This window comes from Lonchura striata, chromosome 1A (assembly GCF_050655825.1).
Source record: "Lonchura striata isolate lonStrDom1 chromosome 1A, ASM5065582v1, whole genome shotgun sequence".
NCBI classification, from domain to species: Eukaryota; Metazoa; Chordata; class Aves; order Passeriformes; family Estrildidae; genus Lonchura; species Lonchura striata.
The window spans coordinates 57,230,191-57,250,985 of NC_140741.1; the positions used below are offsets into that span (position 1 = coordinate 57,230,191).

The 20,795-nt window shown below is 39.1% G+C and overlaps 1 protein-coding gene across 9 annotated transcripts in view; it reads right to left on the reverse strand.

Annotated features, from left to right (window-relative positions):
- Nucleotides 1-5,227: 5,227 nt before the first annotated feature.
- Nucleotides 5,228-20,795, reverse strand: part of TMCC3 (transmembrane and coiled-coil domain family 3) — a 132,677-nt gene continuing 117,109 nt past the window's right edge. For all 9 annotated transcript variants that reach the window (XM_021527981.3, XM_021527983.4, XM_085568447.1 and 6 more), the window contains exons 2-4: nucleotides 14,853-15,751; nucleotides 13,239-13,374; nucleotides 5,228-10,545 (exon numbers count right to left, since the gene is read on the reverse strand). In XM_021527981.3, the coding sequence (XP_021383656.1) occupies nucleotides 10,243-10,545; nucleotides 13,239-13,374; nucleotides 14,853-15,751 (1,338 nt within the window). In that variant the 3' untranslated portion in view covers nucleotides 5,228-10,242. The remainder of the gene's footprint in view (nucleotides 10,546-13,238; nucleotides 13,375-14,852; nucleotides 15,752-20,795) is intronic.

Consider the following 20,795-nt stretch of genomic DNA (forward strand, 5'->3'; position numbering starts at 1 on the left):
CCGGGGCAGATGTCCCGCTTGCCGGCAGCGGGGCTGGCGGCTGGCGGCGGCTCGGTGCTCGCATCCCGCTCTGCTCAGCGCTCTGCCAGCCGGGCTCTGCAGCTGTACACCGGCGTGGCACTCGTGGCGATGCTAGAAGCGAAATATCAACAGTATTCCATCGTACCCACGTACACCTATCGAGAAATCAATGACACCACAAGACTCTGTAATCAAATAAAAATTAATTTTTATTCAAAACAAATTTTGATGAAAAAGATGAGCATTAAAAGCCATAGATCTAAACAGTTTTACACTGCAAACAAATCTTTCTAGAAAGTGTTATGAAGTTGCATTCTCATTTGCTGTAGCCAGTTTGCTTTTTTTTTATTTCACTATCAGCTCTACAAATATTAACTAAGGCCAAACAGAAGCCTTTCTCCCTTTTACAGTTGCATTAACAGGAATGGTAGAATAACATAGATTCTTTCTTTGGTTCTGTTAGTGTCTGTTCATAGCAGGATTACATAGCTATAATCTATTGGAAAACGATTCATCCACATGACAAACATGACATCAAGAATCTAGATCACTCTGCAGGGGACACAGCAAAAAAGCTACAAAATCTAAAATTATTTAGGCAACTAAAATCAACAGACAGGGTTGAGTGTCTCTTGCCAGCTAATTTAGGGAATAACTATTGTGTATTTCCAGTGTGTAAGCTTTTTCTAAGAGAAAAATTCCAGATGGTGGAAATTGTGTTACTTTATTTTTGCCTCCACGCTTTTCACATGGATCAGAGAAGAAAAGACAGGAAAGAAAGAAAATAAAGAATTTTCTTTTTTCCTTCTGAAACCCGCTGCGTCAGATAATTCTAGTTACTCACTGATGGCCAGTGGTTCTGAAGTGTGGGTGGTAATGGGGCTCTCCTTCGTCACAGTGACCATCCTGCCTCTGCTGGCTTTCAAAGGAGAGCTGCTCCAGTGACTCAGATGGGAATCTTGCAGAGAACCAGGAAAGCGAAAAAGCAAGAATCAAGATGGAGTTCAGGGGCACAAGGAATGAGGAATAGAAATCATAGCTTATAGAAGTGGGGCTAATGCACACAGCAAAAAGAGAGGAGAGGGTCAATCAAGAGAGGGATCTGGACAGCAAGAGGCAGAAACAGCTAGAAAATTAAAACAGTAGATATTACTAGACAAATATAGGGGGGAAATGTGGGAGAAGTAAATATGAAGCCATCCTGTTGGGGAGAGAGGAGAACCACATACTGAAGTTGGTTTGTTTGATTTCTCTTCTAACTCAGTACATAAAGGAAACATGTATAACACCATTATATATATATATATATATATATATGTATATATGTATATAAAGATTATTTCAACAGTGACAAACTCCCCTTTTGAAACATCTCCCACAACACAGGCAGGATTTTGTTGGGGGTTTTTTTGTAAAAATATAAATTCATGCAGCTACAGGTCTCACTAGTTTATTTTCAAAAAATCTCTGTAAGGGACACTTGAAGTTCACTGTGGCTCAAATAAAAGTAAAGATATTTCATTTAGATATCTTACAGTTTTTGATCAATAGTATTAGAGATTGTTTGTGACTTTTTAATTGTCATATTATATTAGTTCTGGCTAGATCAACATTTCACGTAACAGCAAGGTTCATCCTCACACAAAGAAAGCAATGTATAAAGAGCTGTAAAATATGTAGAGGAGCCCAGGAAAATATTTCAATGCATTTCACAGACACAGTCTTCGGAGGAATATATGCGTAAATATGGTCAGAAAAAGTCTTGAGTTTGAAAGCTCATTTAGACTTCTTTGCTGCCTTAGTTGAGCAAGCTGAAAATAGTTGTTAGAGCAGATAAATCCTCTAGCTCCTGTAGCTCAGTGGCATGTCTGTAGAGAAGGTTTTGTTGCTATGTACACATACTGCTGGTTGTACCTGTAGTCTAATCCATGCTTAGTCTTTGTCACCTTGACCTGAATCCAGCCTGGCAGGATAGAGACCAAGTGGGGAATTAGTGTTGGGAGTACAAGCTGTGTTCAGCATCTGAATCAGCAGATCCTGAAAGGATCCAAATACTTTCACTGTCCCATAAAATTGTGGCAGAGATATCTGTGACTAAGTAGTGTGCTATTTGTGGTAGAGACTTAAAACCATACATCTTGGTAGGTAGATTGCCTGAGAAAATTAATCTTTTTAGCATTACAAAGTCAAAAGACAGAATTGCTTTTAAGTGCCATAGTGCTATGATAAATCTTGCCCAGTTAAACTCAGAGGGGTTTTTACCACTAAGCTCAGTAGGACCAGAGTACAATTTTTAGCACAGAGCACATCAGTGGATATAAAGCCTAAAGCAGTTTACTAAGCTATTACTCAGACAGATGAGTTATATGGGACTGCTGACCACGTAAGCATTCTCTCCTTTGCTGTTCAGCCTGGATGTACAATGTGTACAGTTTCGTGCTGCTCTTCTGTCTTCATCACCAAGTGCCTATAACTACAGAGGAAAAGGATGTTCTCCTGACCAGTACCAACTCATTAAAATGGTATTCAACAGAAAAATAAAGAGGGAATTTTTTAGTCTACAAAAGTTTTTTCCCATGTATATTGTTTCCATATATTACTGGCTTCAGTCCTGACTGTGCTTTCATTTCCATTAGATTGATTCCATTCTAGCCATAATAACTAAAGATTTTTTCCAAATTTACACACAGGTGGGTAGACCACACACTCAGCAGCTGAAGGGATCATGACTACATCCAATACAAGCTCAATTCCTAAAGTTTCTGTCAAAAGTATGACTGTGCTTTTTTCAGAAGCTCAGCACTGGCCAGCTTAGAGTTTGTCCTAAGGTGTAAGGTACCATAGGATCATAGAATCTGCTGACTTGGAAGACACTCATCAGGTAATTGAGTCGTACTGCTGGCCCTGCACAGGACACCCTAAGAGTCACACCATGTGTCTGAGAGAGTTGTTCAAATCCTTCATGACCTCTGACAGGCTTGGTGCTGTGACCACTTCCCCGAAGAGCCACTTCCAGTCCCAACCACACTCTGAATAAAAAGTTTTCCTTATATCTAACTTAAACCTGCCCTGACTCGGTTTCATGCCATTTCCTCACGTCCCATTGCTGGTCATGAGAATGAAGAGATCTCCTCTTCTCCAGGCTGAACAGACCAAGTGACCTCAGCCAACCCTCATAACATTGCCCTTCCAGCCCCTTCACATCCTAGAGGTCCTTCTTTGGGGGGTCTCTAGCAGTTTAATGTCTATTTTATATTGTGGCAACCAAAACTGCCCCCAGCACCCAAGGCGAGGCTGCCCCAGTGCAGAGCAGAGGGGACAACCCCCTCCCTTGCCCGGCTGGTGATGCTGTGCCTGATTCCCCCAGGACACCCCAGGCTGTCTGGTGCCTCCTGGCTGCCAGGGCACTGCTGGCTCATGTTCAACTTGCCATCCACCAGGAGCCCCAGGTCCCTTTCCGCAGTGCTGCCTTTCATTTCCCATTCTAACACACACAACCAGGACTGCCCTGTCCCAGGTGCACAGCCTGACACTTTCCCTTGTTAAGCTTCATTTTGTTGGTGATCACCCATGTCTAATTTGTTATGATCTCTCTGCAGGGCCTCTCTGCCCTCAAAGGAGTCAACAGCTCCTCCCAATTTAGTGTCATTGGTCAGCTTTAGTATTCCTTTGAGTCCTGCATCCAAGTTGTTAATTAGGTTGAAGAGAACTGGGCAGGGAATGGAGTCCTGCAGAACCACACAAGTGACTAGCACCAGCCTGTCCAGTAGTTCAGCCTCTCCACTTCTGTCTGAATCTGGTTGGCTACACATAAAAAGTGACATAGGGTTGATCCACTAGGCAACTTCACAAAATGAATTGTCACCTAAGTCACAGTCCAAACAGGAATTGAGGAGTATACAGCATGGAAATTTCTCCTTTCAATTACATCAATGCAGCGCCAGTTGCCAGGGGAGGCAGAACCTGACATTTGACTGCCATTCCTCTGCAGCACAAGCAGAGGAATAAACACACACATTCACAAAGAATTTATCACTAAGTTTATAAACTGCTCTGCTAGCGCTGCCTGAGCCAGCTAGGTCAGAGCAGTTCTGGATGTTGCAAAATGAGTTGCAGCATAACAGCAGATGAAGTCTTGGGTGCCTTCAGCTGATACAACTTTGCTTCTTGGAGTTATCTGGGACACCAACACAAAGTATTTTCAGACTACACTGCTGGTAAGGGTTGTTTCATCCAGTGATTGCTAACACTGCACAATGGCGGCTTCTTGGCAACAAGTGAAACTTCTCTTTCTATGCTGTTAAACAGAACTGCTGTATTTTACTCTCTGCCTTTCTAATTTTGAGTGTTAAAGCAGTTACCAGAGTGTGCTATGCACTCTCCAAAGCCAGAGTTTTGAGCAATGGAGAGAACTGATCGTGAGGTGCATTTTTTTATGTCTAGTTTGCCTGGTTAGCAGGGATTATTCAGCCCATGTCAGAAACAGACAAAATCATTCCTGGTTGTGAGAGAAGCTGCTGTTTGTGAATGGAGTTAGCCTTAATATAGAAGAGGTTCCTGGAACCCATGTGAAACTCAGCATGACAAGACCTTGGAAAGTCTGCAGGTGACACAGCAGCCCCTGTGCCACTTCATCAAATAGGAGAAAACAGGAAGTACACTGTGATTGCAAAGCAATCTGTTATAGCACTGTTTCTGCTCTATTCTTGAAATAAAAATAACATCATTCCCAATGGCTGCCAGTGCCAGCTGACAAGACCCCTGCTTTATGAATAATAAAGGCAAACACTTTGCTTAATGTCAGCTATATCTTTTTTTGGCACATGTGACCAAGGTTTCTGACAATAATATAAAAATACTTTTTAAGTTTCTAATTTTAAATTAAAAAAAAAAATCCAAAGTGAGTCCAGCTGCTTGGCACAATAGCAAAATATTTGCATAGCAAATTTCACACAAGCTTTGGATAAAAGCAAGGATGATACCTAGTTTGATGTTTGCAGTTTTGCCATGTCACAACTCTAAGTGAAACTCAACAGGTTTTGGTTAAAATTGCAGCAGAGCAGAATGCTCAGATCTATCAAGTGTATTAAAACTGGGCTTTGTGCTCAATGGAATAACTTTATCACTGTCAATCAAATAATTTGTTACTGAGAAAGAAAAATCGATAGGGGTATGAGTGATTGGATAGAAAGTTTAAGAGACAATATTCATCATCAAATAAATGTAAATATTTTTATTTTAAAAAATGTTAATGGCACCTTAGAGGGGCAGTCATGACTACACAACCAAATATACAAAAATTACATTTTCATATGTTGAATCTTTCCACAGTGCTACACAAAATGGAAATACTATGAGAAACATTGCAGGTCACACACCAAGACAATTAACTTTAGTCAATAAAAGTAGACAATTTTTGGTACACCTTGATACTACCAGACCCAGATTCGCTGGGTAAAAAGGAAAGGTGGCTCTGTGCAAAGCTTTCCAACAACAGTACAACTTAATATGCTAAACGTACAGCAAATCAACCATACTAGACAGTTTGACTTGGCCTCATGCAGTCCTTATATACAGAATCATCTCAGTTGGATTTTTCAGGGAAAATAAGCAATTTCATTGACTAAAATAAAACTTTTCTTTGTCTTTCACTGTTGCAATGTAAAATTGTCTGATACTTTGTGCAGGATTAGCATCAGAGAGACCATCCCAAATTTATCTGAAAACAAGCCCTTCATCATCTGTACTTAAAGGCCATGTTCTGGCATGATGGTGAATGAAGATAGCATATATTTGGTTGATTTAAAATAGCAGAGAACATATTTGCCTGATTACTAGTTCTAGATGGACTTTCAGAAGGGATTAAATTCTGCTATCAAAATTAAAGTGTTTAATTACATTAATGTCTGTTTCTCTTCTGTTGTATCATTGAATCCAGCAGTAAAATGTCTCAATCACAGTGGGAAGGGACTTGGTTTGGACAACCAAACAAGAAAATTTGCTCTTGTACCTTCCAAATGAACTACAAGCTTCTGCATTTTCTTGTTTTGTTCCTCAATTTCTTGTTCAATGATTTTGATTTCAGAAAGCACTAGTTGTTATTGTGCAGTTAACTTTGTATCAAACATAAGTGTGAACTAATTCAACTTCAAATGTTTGAGTCCTTGTTTATTATGTAATTCAGTAGCTAATAATTAGCTGGCAACCCTTATGATTGCAAAACTGAACCTTATGCTTACACTGAATTTGTCTAGCTTTGACTCCTGATGAGTGGATCACATATCTTTCCTACATCAAATTGTCTTCACCCTTTGCATTGCTATTCCCCAGGTAAGCAGACATTATTTGTTCACAGAAAACCATTGGCTTTTAAATATCCTTCCTGGAGGGCAGACATCAGATCTATATTGATAGATGTCCTGCAGTAGAGGCACTGCATAACACAAACATTTTGATATTAAACTAAAATACAGTGAAGTTTTTTAGTGCCTCTCTAAGAATTCAGAGCAAATAGACATCACAGGACTGCAATAAAATGAGAAGTTGCATGAATGTATATAATATAAAGCAGAAAGAAGGAATTTAAACTGGGTCTCAATCAGTCCTGCCAATCACTAATTGGACTTTCAACAATAATGGAGTTGAAGCTAGCAAAGAGATACATTAGACAATTTTTAGAGGAAACCTCATGTAGTCCTGAATGTTGAAATAGGAGAAATCAGGACAATTGTGCTAACTTTCATAAGAAACTAAATCTCCAGAAACCTCCAAACAAAAAGCTAACAAACAGTAGAAAAGGTATTAACAGCTTATTGAAGGGCTTTTCCATCAGAGAAATACTACCAAAGTGAAGTGAAATACTTGCATACCAGGCAGCACCAAGCAGAAAAGACACTGTCTGGCAACTTTTTGTTGAGTGGGAGTGTTTTAGAGGCTGATGAGTAGATGTAAGAAGTATCCTAAGAATGTCTGATGTGTTGTATGAGAATATAAAAGCAAAAGGTATCCTGACAGAACATGGTTAACTGATTGAGAACAGAGAACTGCAGGTCTTTGGGTTGGCCTAGGCATAGTTTCACAGGAAGCAGAGCTCAGACTGCAGGCCAGATACACACTCTAATAGGTAAAATACACAGTCCCAGCCTAAAGGGGGGAAGTGATGCCCATACTGAAGCTAATAGCAGAGGCATCAGCTCTGGCTAGCTCAGGCACCAGCCTTCTCTTGACCCTGAGTATAGGCCCAGGTGGCTAGCCTGTCCCACCATGGAGCTGTTTGTATCTGTTTCCTGTCGGAAAAAGTTAGGAAGAACTTTCCTACATGGAAGCTGCCCCAACAATCTGCAGACAGTCTTCCTGAAGCCCAGTTTTAGGGACAGCTAATGATTCACTGCAACAAGAAGAAAAAAGCTCATCTCCTGTAAAATCCCAGTGTCATACTCATGCAACCTTTTTACCAGCCCTTTAAGTCTCTGGATGTGGAGAACCATCTACCTCTTTCACCAGGTTTTTATTCCAGTCTACTGAGCTAACATGGCATATGGAAGACTTCACCACTTACCAGTGTTAGCACAAGGGAGGAAATACAATGGTGAAGGCAGGATGGGAGACCTCCCTTCTTGGGTGGCCTTCCACATGGCAGAGCTCCCGGAACTAGTCTCACTCTGTACAAAACTATAACAGTTTCACTCAAAAGCAGTCATTTGCCCTTCACTTTACACTTTTTATTATTTTCTTGATGTGTGTCACATCCTTCAGTGATTTAAACCCAGCAGAGAAAATAACCTAGAGAAAAGATGCACCCATTCACCAATTAGGTTGTTTTAATTTACATAACTAATGCTATGCAGCCTTTATAGCTTTTTCTATGTCCTCTGCCAGATGTAAAGCCAATATGGAAGCACAAGACCTGTTTCCAATTTAGAATTTAGGCCCTGTCAGATTCTGTCAAGACAGTGAGCAATCTTTTGCAGAGACATAAATTTTAGATTCTACCTTCATTTTGCACCGAGGTTATCTTCCAGAGCTATAATAGGATGCCCTTGGAGCAGAAGCCTTCACATTCCCAGGTGTGAAGGGAAAGTGAATTACCACACCAACATCCTTTGTTATAAGAAAAATACTAACCTTTCTCCTACCTGTCCTTGAGGCTACCTGATGTAACATTTCAACTACATAAAACAGCAATGGGAGGATTATATAAATGTATAATCATGCAATAGGCAAAGGAGTTTTTCTTATGTAAACATCATTAACACATGGTATTCCTTTCTTGAACATCTACCTTTCTGAACCCATTCAACAAAATGCTAAACTATTTTCTCAGGAGGCCAATGCAGAAGCTGGCTGTGCAAACTGAAGAGAAAAACAGAGAGTATAATAGGATGGCAAGAAAACACCATGAAAAGTCACAGCATTCTTAGGATCAGAATCAGTAATTGGTCTTGTTTGGGCTTTTGTTTGTTTGGTTTTGGTTTCCACTCCACTTCCCACTTGAGATGAGGTAGGGCTAGGTTAAGATAACATGGGTGTGCCTGATCTGATCCATTTCCAGTGACTGCACACCAGCAGAGTCCTTCCTGATTCTCTGTGCAAAGACTTAGGACATATAAAGAATTCTTTAAATATTTATAAGTATTTAAATTGAATTTTCTAAATGCTAAGTTGTATCATTATTTATTAAGTTAATTCTGTCCTTTCTTTAGTTCCTGAAGCCACAAATAGTAACTATTCACTGTTTATCTGATTGTGGTAAAATGTCAGAGTTCTTCCCTGCCTTCCCCTCACCCACTCCCTTTCCTTAGCATAAGGTCTTCACAAATTCTATACAAACTATTGCACTTGATTAAAAAGAAACATACACATCAAACTATGCCCTCCCTCCCATAATACCAGCATAAAAAATACTGCAACTGAAAAGAGAATATGTAATGACAATTATTTTCACAGTTACTAACACTGAACATCAAATAAGTGAAGACACTTTTTTTCACTTAATGGAGTGTGGAGAAGAATTCTGGTTGTGGTAGCTTGTTTTGTGGTGGTTTTTTGTTTGCTTGTTTATTTTTAACAAAGATCTTGGTTTATATGATGGCTGAAAGTCAAGCTGATTTTATGGATTTTTTTTTTTTTTCAGTTATTAAATCAGCAAAATAAATTCTAGTGGGAAAACAAACCCAACCCTGTCTCCTAGTAGTGATACTGCATGTTAATACATTATTTTCAGGAATGTTTGTTGAGAGTTCCTATATTTACAGAATTGAACTACCTGCTCTCCCTAAGAAGCTGTTCCCTCGTATTTCTGCCACATTCTTGAATCTGACAGAAGAAATAAATCCACTGTACCCAGGGTCCCACCACCTGTATGCTTTTCATTCAGTCAGAACACGCCAACAATTCAGTGCTAACAAAGGCTAACCTCAATGTTGCCTTTCTGTGTACTTCTTTCCCCTTGCAGGTTGCAGGGCTTGAATAAATGAGTGCTTTGATGTGGATGACAACTTACCTACCAGTTACTTGCTTTTTAACTCCTTTACAAAGTTGCCTGGAGATGTCATAATTCAATTCAGCCCATCTTTGGAAGTCTTAAGCCACATGTATGTGTTTCGTGAATGTGATAAGGAACAGTGCCAGGACAGAACAATTGCTAACTGTGGTCAATAGTCATTACTGGTTTCATTTACAAACAATACACTCTGTGCAAAAAGTTACTAGCAGAAGCATCAAGTTTTGTTAATCTTGAAAACTCAAAATCCCATGCAATGATACCCATTAATTTAGAACTATCAATACACATGACTGCATAGTTCGGCTTATCAGTCTAGTTGGATTCAGAGAGAAAATTAACTATCATTGTAGCAGAGCTGATACGCATTATGGCACTCCCTCTTGATCACACTCTGTGCACTCCAGCCTAGCAAAAAGCACACCTGACACTTGCAGTCGCTGGGATCCCTCCCAGACCATCATACCATCTCTTGTGGGTATGGGTTTGGAAAGTGGAAAACCTTTTGGGTTAAGGCAGAAGACTGACTTAAGTGAGCAGTTCATCACAGATACAGCCAGTTAGACAAACTCAGATTGAACAGGCAACTGACTGCCAACAAGTATACTTTTATATATTTACACCAGAATTTGTATACACACAGTGCTTAAAAAACAGGGAGGGGAAGAAAAAAGGGGAGAAAAAAGAAAAAAAGAAAAAAACCAGGCAGTCAAACAGCTTCATCTTGGTATAATCATCCTTTCTATAGCACAAATGATATGATCCCAGTTTTTACAAAATATTGCCAGCAGTGTCACTGCAAAAAAAGTGCAGATGATATGAAAACGGCTCTTCATCATAGGAGCAATGAACTTTGCAATAGTAGAAACACACACTAAGATGACAGTCATGAAGGCCAAGATAACATTTATACACTTCCCCAGGAGCACTTTGGCATTAACTGTTTCAGACTGCTGTGCTTGCTGTTCTTGCTGATGGAGCTCCAGTTTGGAAACCCGGGTCTGGCATGATTCCAAGGCTTCCTGGAGACAGAAAACAAGAATTAGGGCAGCCATATTTCCCTTCAATGTTTCTTCACATTTTAGCTGCAGAGCCATCCATTAGCTAGATTAGAATGTAATTTATTATAGACTGCTAAAATTTCAATGAACCACCAACTTTTAAAATAATAAATGCACATATATGTGAGTGAGTATGAATGAGTGTGTCACTATTTGCTCAGGCATAATCAAGGCCAACACCACTGTCCAAACTGTAGGTTTGTTCTTTTTTTGTGCTCAAGAAAAAGTATCATAACTTTAACGTTCATGACAGTTGTTTCCTATATATACTGTTGATATAAATTACTAGTAAAGCTGTTGCCACAGCAACTATCACTGCACCAAAACAGCAAGAAATTAGTTTCTTTGTATATTCTATAGAAAACATTAGGGTGGGCTTGCTGTGATACTAGGTGACTCTATTTTGCAACATGTAGCAGCACTTGGTTTACACTGCCTCTGTAGTCTACATTGATTTTGCTTTCAAAGCTACCCATTCTACAGTGCTGGGCTTGAGTCCTCTGTGAGATCTGGCCTTCTCCCTCTGTGTGAAGACAGTGGAATAACCTGTGGAGATGCTTTTATGGATTCTCTCCCACATGATCTATTCTGCTTCACACTTTGTTCTAAAGAAAGCAGACCTTTCTCTTCTGCTTGAGGATGAACTAAAAGTGGTCTTTCAGTAAAATGCTTCCTAAAGACACTACCCCCATGCTTAAGCCCTCCCAAAGCAAAACAGAAAAACTTCCAGCTGTTTCACTGATTTGCCAAAATGCCAGCTCTTTCCTGGAGTTGGGATTTGGGCATCACTGGGTAACGTGGTGCAAAACTGTAATTTCATGAGATTGATCAACTTGACAGAATCTTTTACCAGTGTGTGACAAAGAAAACCAATGCTCCGCCATCCCTACTTTCTTGCTCACTCTCAAACTCCAGATATTTTCCTTGCACTAGCAAGGTTGTTCACCTGGTCACACACAAAGCTGTTTCAAAACAAACATTTTTGTATAAATGCCCAGAGAGTTATCAGCTTTCCCTTGCTGGGTCAGTTCTTCATTGTTTCAGCAAGTTGAACTGGCTTACCAATTGACTGCAGGCACCAAGGTCACCACAGAGAGTGTGGCACAATGATTTACACAAGGCTGCTTCTGTTACTGCTCTAGGAATTAGTAATAATAATACAGAAGATTGTTACTACAGTTCTTAATGGGTGGCACAAAGTCTGTTATGGTCAGGTATGTTCTCCACTACACACTAATGAACTTCCCTGGTCTTTCTTCCACTCTGACTGTAAGTTATCCTCAAATTGTCTTGTGCTGCTTTAGAGAAAGTCCAGCTGCAAAAGTCTGATACCTGCAGCTCTGCATTGAGAGGCTGAACACGTCTTTAAAACTATCTGCACATCTCTTAGTGACAAAGTTAGGCTGTTACTCAAAATATCTAGAGCTTAAATCCTTTTACTCTATTTTAGCTAATTTTCCAAAGCCCCAAAGAGATGGGTTTAAATGGGTCCAACTGTACAGAGATAAAAGAAAAAAGGCTGTGTCAACAGACCACTTCATTAAGGAATCTCTGACACCCCTCCAGAAGTCTTTTACAAGTCTCTGACACCCCTCCAGGATTCTGCTAATGAGTTAGGGAATATTTCACAGTCCTTCTGTTGGACAACTCAGGTTTCATTACCTTTTTACATCCTCAAGATGCCTTCACAGAAATGAGTCCTCTTTTCTTTGAATCTGTGAGAGACCTCTCTTGTTTAAACCTACAATGAAACCTATGATGTGCTTAGATTCAGTACCATCCCTTTCCCATTCTGTTCCCAGGAGCTTCCTAATTCACATTTAGGAAACTGTGATCATCCTGCTGCCTGCACTTTCTCTGTTTAGAAATGTGAGCACAGGTGTATATAGGTCAAGTTTTAGGTTCTTGTACCATCTGAGCCAATATGAAGACAGTCTTTGAGCATTCCTCAGCTGTTCATGAATAGGTAAGGCACAACTGTGTTTTCACCACTTTCTCAGACTCTGAGTGGAAATATTATGCATTATGCAAGTGCTTGTATTGTATAAAATATTCAAGTATGTATGTAACTACATGCTGTCAGGACATACTTGTAGACACTGTTACTGGTTTTTGATTGCAGTCAGACATGACTACAACTGATCACCAAGATGAAAACACCCCACAGCTTTGATCATAGAGGTTGTTGTGACATGGCTTAAACCTCTTTAATTATAACTAGAAAATCTACAAGTCTATTTATGAATCATCTCTCTTACTTTTTACCCTAAGCTCAATTTATAATAAATCTTGCCAGTGAAAGTCTGGAGAAAGTCTGAGTAAGAAGTTTATGTCAGGACATTGTCACAAGTGTTATGTCACACAATGCAAGGAGACTTGATTCCTTCCTCCCCTGTGAAAGAAATTAAAACAGACCACTCTTCAACCACAAGTCTGCCTAGGCCATATAATCAGTTTCAGCAGAAAAAAAATCCTGAATCCAGAGAAACGAATGGACACTCTCACTGATTCAATCTGCTGTGTTAAAACAGAGAAAATAAGGGTTTATATCTTTCCCCATATTTCTTATTTAAAAATATGTAGAAAAATATAAGTGTTTCATGGTACAAGATCTCTATAAAATATTAAAAGATGATGATAAGGAAAATAAGTACCTGAACATCTCGTGATCGCTCGTAGGCCTGATACGCCACCTTCTCCTCTATGCTGGCTAGCTCTTGTTTCAAGTTTGCTGTCTCATGTTGATGAAGGTCAGTGAGGTCATTTAACTGGTCTTCCAATCTTTCATATCTTATTAGGAAAAGAAATCTAAATTTAGTGCCTTCTATTTAAGTAACGCAAATCATGAAAACAATTGCACATTTTAAAAGGTAATTTCTCAGCATACAATGATTCGTCTGACTGGCATTACAAAGTACATATAGAAATCAGTAAAAACTTTGCAAACTTTCCATAAACATTTATTCAACAATCTGAAAGCCTTTTGAGTGTTTCTTGCTGGCAGTAGGTGCTAAAAAGCAAATATTCGTACAACATTGGCAAATTATATAAAATATAAACAGTGCCTAAGGATATCCAACTCACATTCTTCACTCTTCATTTAGCCAAGAAGATATGGCTTCATAAGTAAGTTTGAGCCAGTTAATAGCTCACCAGTAATGACAGGAAAAATATGTTCTCCCTCATACACAACTGCAGGGCTCTGCCACTTATGTACAGTCTGTTCTGGCATGTTTCTACATGTTAAAGCAGTTCAAGTAAACCACCAGAAAACTAGATTTTTTTTTTTTTTTTGGTGAGTTTGTCACTTGATTAACAACAAACAGGCAAACACTGCAGTCAGCACAAAAATGATGGAGGCAAAATTTTCTAGAAATGGGTAGCAGGAGGCTTGAGATTTTATTGGCAGAGAGCTGACAGAAAAGGCCACTGCTTTCTCCTGAAACCAAGTAATGAGTTCAGTAGGCCACTTTCATTGTTCTTTCCACCCTATATTACCTCATGATATCAAACCTTTCATTGTATTTCAAGAACTATAAGCAAGGGAGACATGAAATATTGCCCTTCATACCAAGATTTTGCTCACTGGCATAGTAAAACTTCAAGAATCAACTGTCACTTTAACAAGCCATAGGAAAAATGGCATATAGGTACAGCAGGTGAAAGCCCTCTGTAGAACACATCATCCACTTTTCACAGAGCATGATAAAGGAATTAATTGTCACGTAACAAATGCAAGGTGAAGTTGTGCTAAAGCACTTCAAACTACATCTCCCAGCTGTATGTTACACCAGGGTAAAAGGTGACATTGCATCCACAAGATAGCAACGTGCATGAGAAGTATTTGGACAAGGTACTCAGGAGTCAAGGGTATACTTATCAGCTGTCAGTCAGTTCTGCTATGCCACAGACTGATTAGCTTTTTTGGAGTCACATTAGATGAGAATCCTTCCACTAGCTACAAAACCATTGGCATCTCCTATACACAGTACTCATATAATTCACATTAAAACTATGACAGAGGAGAGAGTTTTCTTATCAGCTTCTGACAAAAGGCAAAGGGCACTACACCATTTGATAAGAAATATAAATATTATATGTGTATTTTTGGTTATTGGGAAGAATTAAACATGTTGGTACCAGATATTGATTGGAATTATTTTTTCCTCTTGCTTCTGAAATCTCTCTCTCTGAATCACACACTTTCCAAAGAGTTTCTACGCCCATTCAAAAGTCATTTCAAGAGAACAGATAAAAAAAAAAAATACCTATATCTTTCCTCTTGTAGCATCTGAGAAATAAAGCCATAGTCTCTTTTAAATTGGGTTTTTAAATTCTCAATATCATCAGCTAATTGGGACTGTGTCTCCTTGATTTCCCTTAGTTCCTCCAAAATCATGGACAGCTTTCCTTGGCTATCCAGGGTACTTGCCACAGCAGGACTAAAGGAGGTATTCCCATTGCTGTCTGCTGATCCAGAGGTCCCACTTGAGCATTCATCATCACTAACATATTTTGGTTTGGCAACAATGGTGGCACTGCCCCCATAGGTTCTAGAACTTGTTTCTGGCCGAAATTCATCCAGGGTATTTTTGAGATGAGCAATGTTGTCTGCGCTACCAAATTTGTTTCGAATCAGGTTGGCAAACTCTCTAGACTTGCTGAAAACAAAGACAGGTGGTGTCAGAGATACACCCGGCACACCCGACTTGCTGCTCTCTGTTCCGTGCCCACTGCTACGAGATTTTCCATGTTGAACGTCTTTCAAGTTATCTTTGGAAGTATCCTTGGTAGCTTTGGAAGATCCATTTTGTTCAATATCCTTGAGCTTTTTGTGATACTGTTCCAATTTCTTCTGCAGCTGGGCAATGGAGTGGGCAGATTTCTGGTTCTTTTTCTCAAAGACTTGCTTAATGCGCCCAGCCTGTTGCTTGTCTGCACTGTTCACCAGTTTCAAATACTCAGCCACGTTTCCATCTCGAGCTGTTTGTTCAACCTTGATTTGCTCTGTAACCTTGAGAATTTTCTGTTTCAAGCTATCTGCACTGAGTTTGACTTTGTGAAATTCTAGAACCCCATCAGGTACATCAAAGTTCAGGTTGGTATCAGAACCTCCACGGCGGATGTTAAGTGGTAAACTCAGGGTATTCATGTCATGTCTTTCCACCTGAGAGAAGAGAAAAAGAGGTAAATGGAATTTGCCTAAAATATATTTTTTTAAAATCAAACATCCAGTTTACTTTTCCACATATAATGATATCAAGTACACAGTATAAAGTAACTTATAATAGCAAAATAATAATAAACTTTTCTTTGAAATTAAGCAGCATTTTTCTTGACTTCTACAGGTTAATAAACAGTCTAAGGAACTGCTTGTCTCTCTTAAAATAAAGATGAATTAGAGAGAAAAGTATTCAGAATAACTTACAGAATCACTGTAAGCTTTTCAGAATCACTTACAGTTTTCCACAAAATGAAAATAATACCTAGTTAGAAAAGGTTCCTAAATATATTTTTTATTATTAAGAGTTTCAAAGAGACCATGGCTGATAATAATTCTGTTTTTTCTCTTAGAAGTGGTCAAACATCAATGGAGATGTAATCAGATTTTTCCCTCTACAGCAGTGCTATATACTATATACTGTTCAGTATATTTTCCCAGGTTAATGCCTTTTTTGATACATTCCATTCAAATTCCTCCCACAATTCCAAGTTTTTGGAAAACTTGCTGAAAGAAAGCTGTTGAAAATTTAGTGTATGCTGCAAGATGGAAGCAACAGCTGTATTTTAAAGCAGAGAGCACAGAGAAAGAATTGGCCTGCATTTGACTTTCCAGCTTGATGAAGGTGCTCAACAACTTGATCTGCCGTGCTAATTCGGTTTTAATAGGAGGTTCACTCAGTGGGATTTAAAGGGAGAAACTCAGGAAAGAAAACTGCATTCAGTCAAGTATAGGCTCTGTACACATTAAATGCTCTCTGGAAGCACAACAAAAACAATTAGGCAACTCAGTCACAGCACTGACCACAACAGATAATTTTATCTTTCTCAACAGAAAGGCAAGATAGTCTGATACAAAACATTAAAAGTGTTTCCTTATATAAAGTCAAAGTTATGGAGAACACATGAGAAGAATGATCTAAACAAAATAGCTTCATCCCTCTTATCATCTTGGTTTAGTCTGTGTGACAAAGTTCATCTCATTGCAGCTACCACAGTGTTGTGTCTGTAGAGACTGCTTAACAAATGCTCTAGCCATAATGGGTTTTCAGAGCTTTCATACCAGAGGGAACCAATATAATTCTTCAGGCAACACCATTGCAGAAACAAGGCAGAAGCTATATTCATCTCTACTACTTTATATTATTTATTTATATTATTATTATTATAGATTACCAAGGATTACAGTGGGAATTTTTCTTGATTTTTCTTTTGCTACTGCACCACTCAGGGCACAAACCAGCTAACCTAAAAATTCACATTCACCAATACCCAAAAAAAAGGCACTTGAAAAGTGCATATTGAAAGCATTCTGTACTTGACAATTTCTTTAGGAAAATATTGGTTAATGATGACCTTTAAGACTCAGACTCTATCCCAGGGATTAAACCAGTGCTGTGACAAATAAATCTACACTAACTAGTTTGTTTAAAACAACTGGTATTGATCCAAATGTTCAGTATACAAGAATTTCTTGAAACAACCTAAGATATTTTTTAATAAGCTTTGGCACAAAATGATACTGTAATTAGTCACAGAATTGTATACACACACAAAACAGATCCATCACTGATGTCACTCAGTACAAGCTGTACATAACTTCCAGGAACGGGTGGGTCTATATCTAACCTTTACACAGCAGTGTTTACTTCCTCAGTAAAAAACAGCCTAGAAATGTATTGTAATAATTGGATACAAGCCCAAACCAGATCCCCCTCCCTTATGTCCTCTCCTTCATGGGGCTCTCTATTGGTCAGCCTTCTCTGCCTTCCTGAAACTTCAAGGTCACAAAGGCAATACAGATAAAAAGAACAATAGCATCGAAGGAATACATCTGCTGAATGTTGCCATGCTTTTGGATATGAGGAAATCTGTTAGTGTGGGGCAAATCTGCTCCTGAATAAAACAAATCATAGGGTCAGTTCAAATTCAGCAAAGTTTAGAAAGGAATTGTTTTAATTTCCCAAAACACTGCTAGCAGTAGGGTTTTTTACTTACTGGATTAAGAGCTCACTAAGGGTACAAAAATGTTATATCCAACATATTTTTCTGTCTGATTGTATTTGGACAAAATGGCAGGTGTCCTCTGCCATCATGTTGCAAGGCTGGGTCAAGCAACAGAGGCTCTTGAAATCCTCTGCTGATGTAATACACCTTTTTTGGGGGGGAGGGGTGGAGTTATTTCTTGTTTAGGTGGGGGGCTGGTTGGTTGGGCTTCATGGGGTTTAGTGTTTCTTGGAGTTTTTGGTTTGGTTATTTTAAATGAGAAGCAAGCAGACAGTAGGAGAGTCAGGTATGTCTAGACAGTGGCCTTTTACCTTTCTTTTACTTTGATGATCCATCTGTGATTGTTTTATAACTCGGCACAAATACTACCCCAAAGACATCAGATTTCCATCTTCAAATCCTACCCCAAATCCTTCTTCCTGCAAGTCTCATTCTATGATGAGAAGAATTAGCTTCACTTCCTGTTGTATTGAATGCCTCACTGTTTACATTGAGCACAAGACACACAGTAGGAATCCGAAATGCTTCCTCATCCCAGCAGGTACTAGTGCCCTCTCCTGGGATGCAGGCTGAAATCCTCCCAGTGCAGGAGACTGAATGCACATCGTCTTCAAACTGTGTGAGTGCTCTTCCAGCTATGCTATGGGAGAAATGAGGAATGCCATCCTACATTGGATGGCAACAATGGTTCCTTCTATGACTCCTGGGTCTCCAGCATCTCACAGTGCCACCAAGCTGTTTATACCAAGCTGTTAATAATAAAGAAATTGCTGAGAGAAAAATACATTTACATACAGTAGCAGGCCCAACAGTTAAAATGGATGAGCCATCCTTCTGTAAGTGAGAAGCACTTTAAGAAAAAAGAATCATATGTATCTCATATTATGGTAATTAATGGAGATCTGGGCATAAGCAGTAGATGAGAAGCAGCAGTCCTGAGACATGTGGTACCACCAGGTAGACAGTAAGTCAAAGCACTGGCCCATAGTCTGAGAAAATACCAGAGACATGCCCAAAATCTTTCTTCTAGGAAAAAAACAGTGAAAAAACCAATTTGCATACGGTCCTGGGATAGCCATAGCTGATGTTAGCCTGAAAAAAGACACCTGGGGCTTGTAGAGAGACTACTGCACTTTATAGAGCAGTTCAATGCACACTTTACTACAATCCAGTTGATAACTAATAGTAATGTTTGTGCTGCTGAAATATGAACTTTTAAAAACAGTGAATATGAGCTTTTAAGAACAGTATCACAGATGACTAGATAGGTAACTCTCAGAGATAAAGCCCCAGTCCCCCTTTTCCCAGGGAATAAAGAAGATCTCCAGCTGCCTGACCATGCCATGTCCAGAGCTTCAGAAGGGACAGGAAAATCACTTCTTGGTGCAATGAACACAGAAGCACTGCTAGGAACCCTTCCCTGTATATGAATTGTTAGGTTTACTTTCTGTCTTAAATGTAAAGTGAAGGGCTGGGTAATAGGCAGCCTGCCATTCAAAAAGAAGCATTCAGAGCACTGTAGTGAAAACCCAATCACAGAAGCAAGGGTAGAGATTTCATTGGCATCACAATGATGCACCTGTTTCTTCACTTACTGTCTGCAAAAGCAGCACCAAGGTCAGACTTGCAGGCCATGCTATCAATGAGCCCAGAGCACAGTAGGACCCATGTTCTCCAATGCCACGGGCAAGACTGTTGGAGATTCCACATGGACAAGATCTGCTGAACAGGTGAAAATATCATATTTAATGGCCTATAGGGATTATTCATTGTATCCTCTTATTGGAAATATAAAGTAGACCTAGGAGACCTTATTTCTTCTGCAAAGATCCTGGGTGGGATCCATCTGGGAGAAAAAAATCCATAGTGAATAGAAAAAAAGCATCTACAAGACAGATGCATATAGGCATCAGGCTCCAGAAAGCCCACACTTTTGGGTTGTCTCACTAACAGAAACAAACCATGAAGACATAAAATTATCTACTTACTTAAATAGGCTTAGTTTACAGGTGTTTCCTTCTTTCACCTCATTACCATCACCAGTCATAGCTGTGCAAGCTAAACAAAAGCTCATGATGACAATTTAAGTCTATCTTGAAAGAGTTTCTGATGAATGCTTAGAAAAAAAATCCCATAAGGAGCATACAAAATAGCATTAAGTCAGCTTCAAAGCTCTTAGAATTTGGTAATAGCAACAAAATTCATCAGGAACAATTCTCTTTTTATCAGAAATATGCATATGCCAGAAGCACAGGTGTTCCAATGGGTAAAAGAACATGCAGAGGGAGTTTTAGTAAGTTTTCAGTATATTTCCAAGCAAAAATGTATTTGGGGAGAGACCTTCACCATCTCTTTCAAGTTCACTGTTCCTTCTAAAATCCACATAAAAATCCTTCATGGAAGTCTTAAAATAGAACTAAATCATCATAAAACATTTTAAGTTGGGTAAATTCAGCCCCCAACATTTTTGTACAGTATGTTACAGCAAAACACCTTCTACTTGTGTTTCTTTACAGAGCTACTTAATAGTAATATCTAGAAGTACCTACACACAGAATACCATGCTAATAATCATGCAGAGGGTTGAAAGTATATGGGAATGGAGGGAGTCAGCAACGTGTTTCTACTTCTTACTGGGGTAATGGAAGATCCTGGGTGATTTTTCTGAGACCACCTGGTAAATGCTGATGGAGTCAAATAACTGAAGGTGTTTCTTTCATCATCAATAGTTCCTCTATTACCTATTTACTCCCTATCTCCCCTTAAAAAAACACTGAAGCTGTAAGGCATCTCACTAACACACTATAGGTGTTTATTCCAGGTAGGAATCAAAGGAAATCCCAGATGCCCTTTGGCAAGTATCTGATCTTCAATATGTGAAAAATGCATATTTTATGATTGGCTTTTTGCAAATATTACAATGAATATTATATGCATAATGTTAGAAAGTTGTGCTGTATTAATTCTCTTAAGTAGTGTGTTAA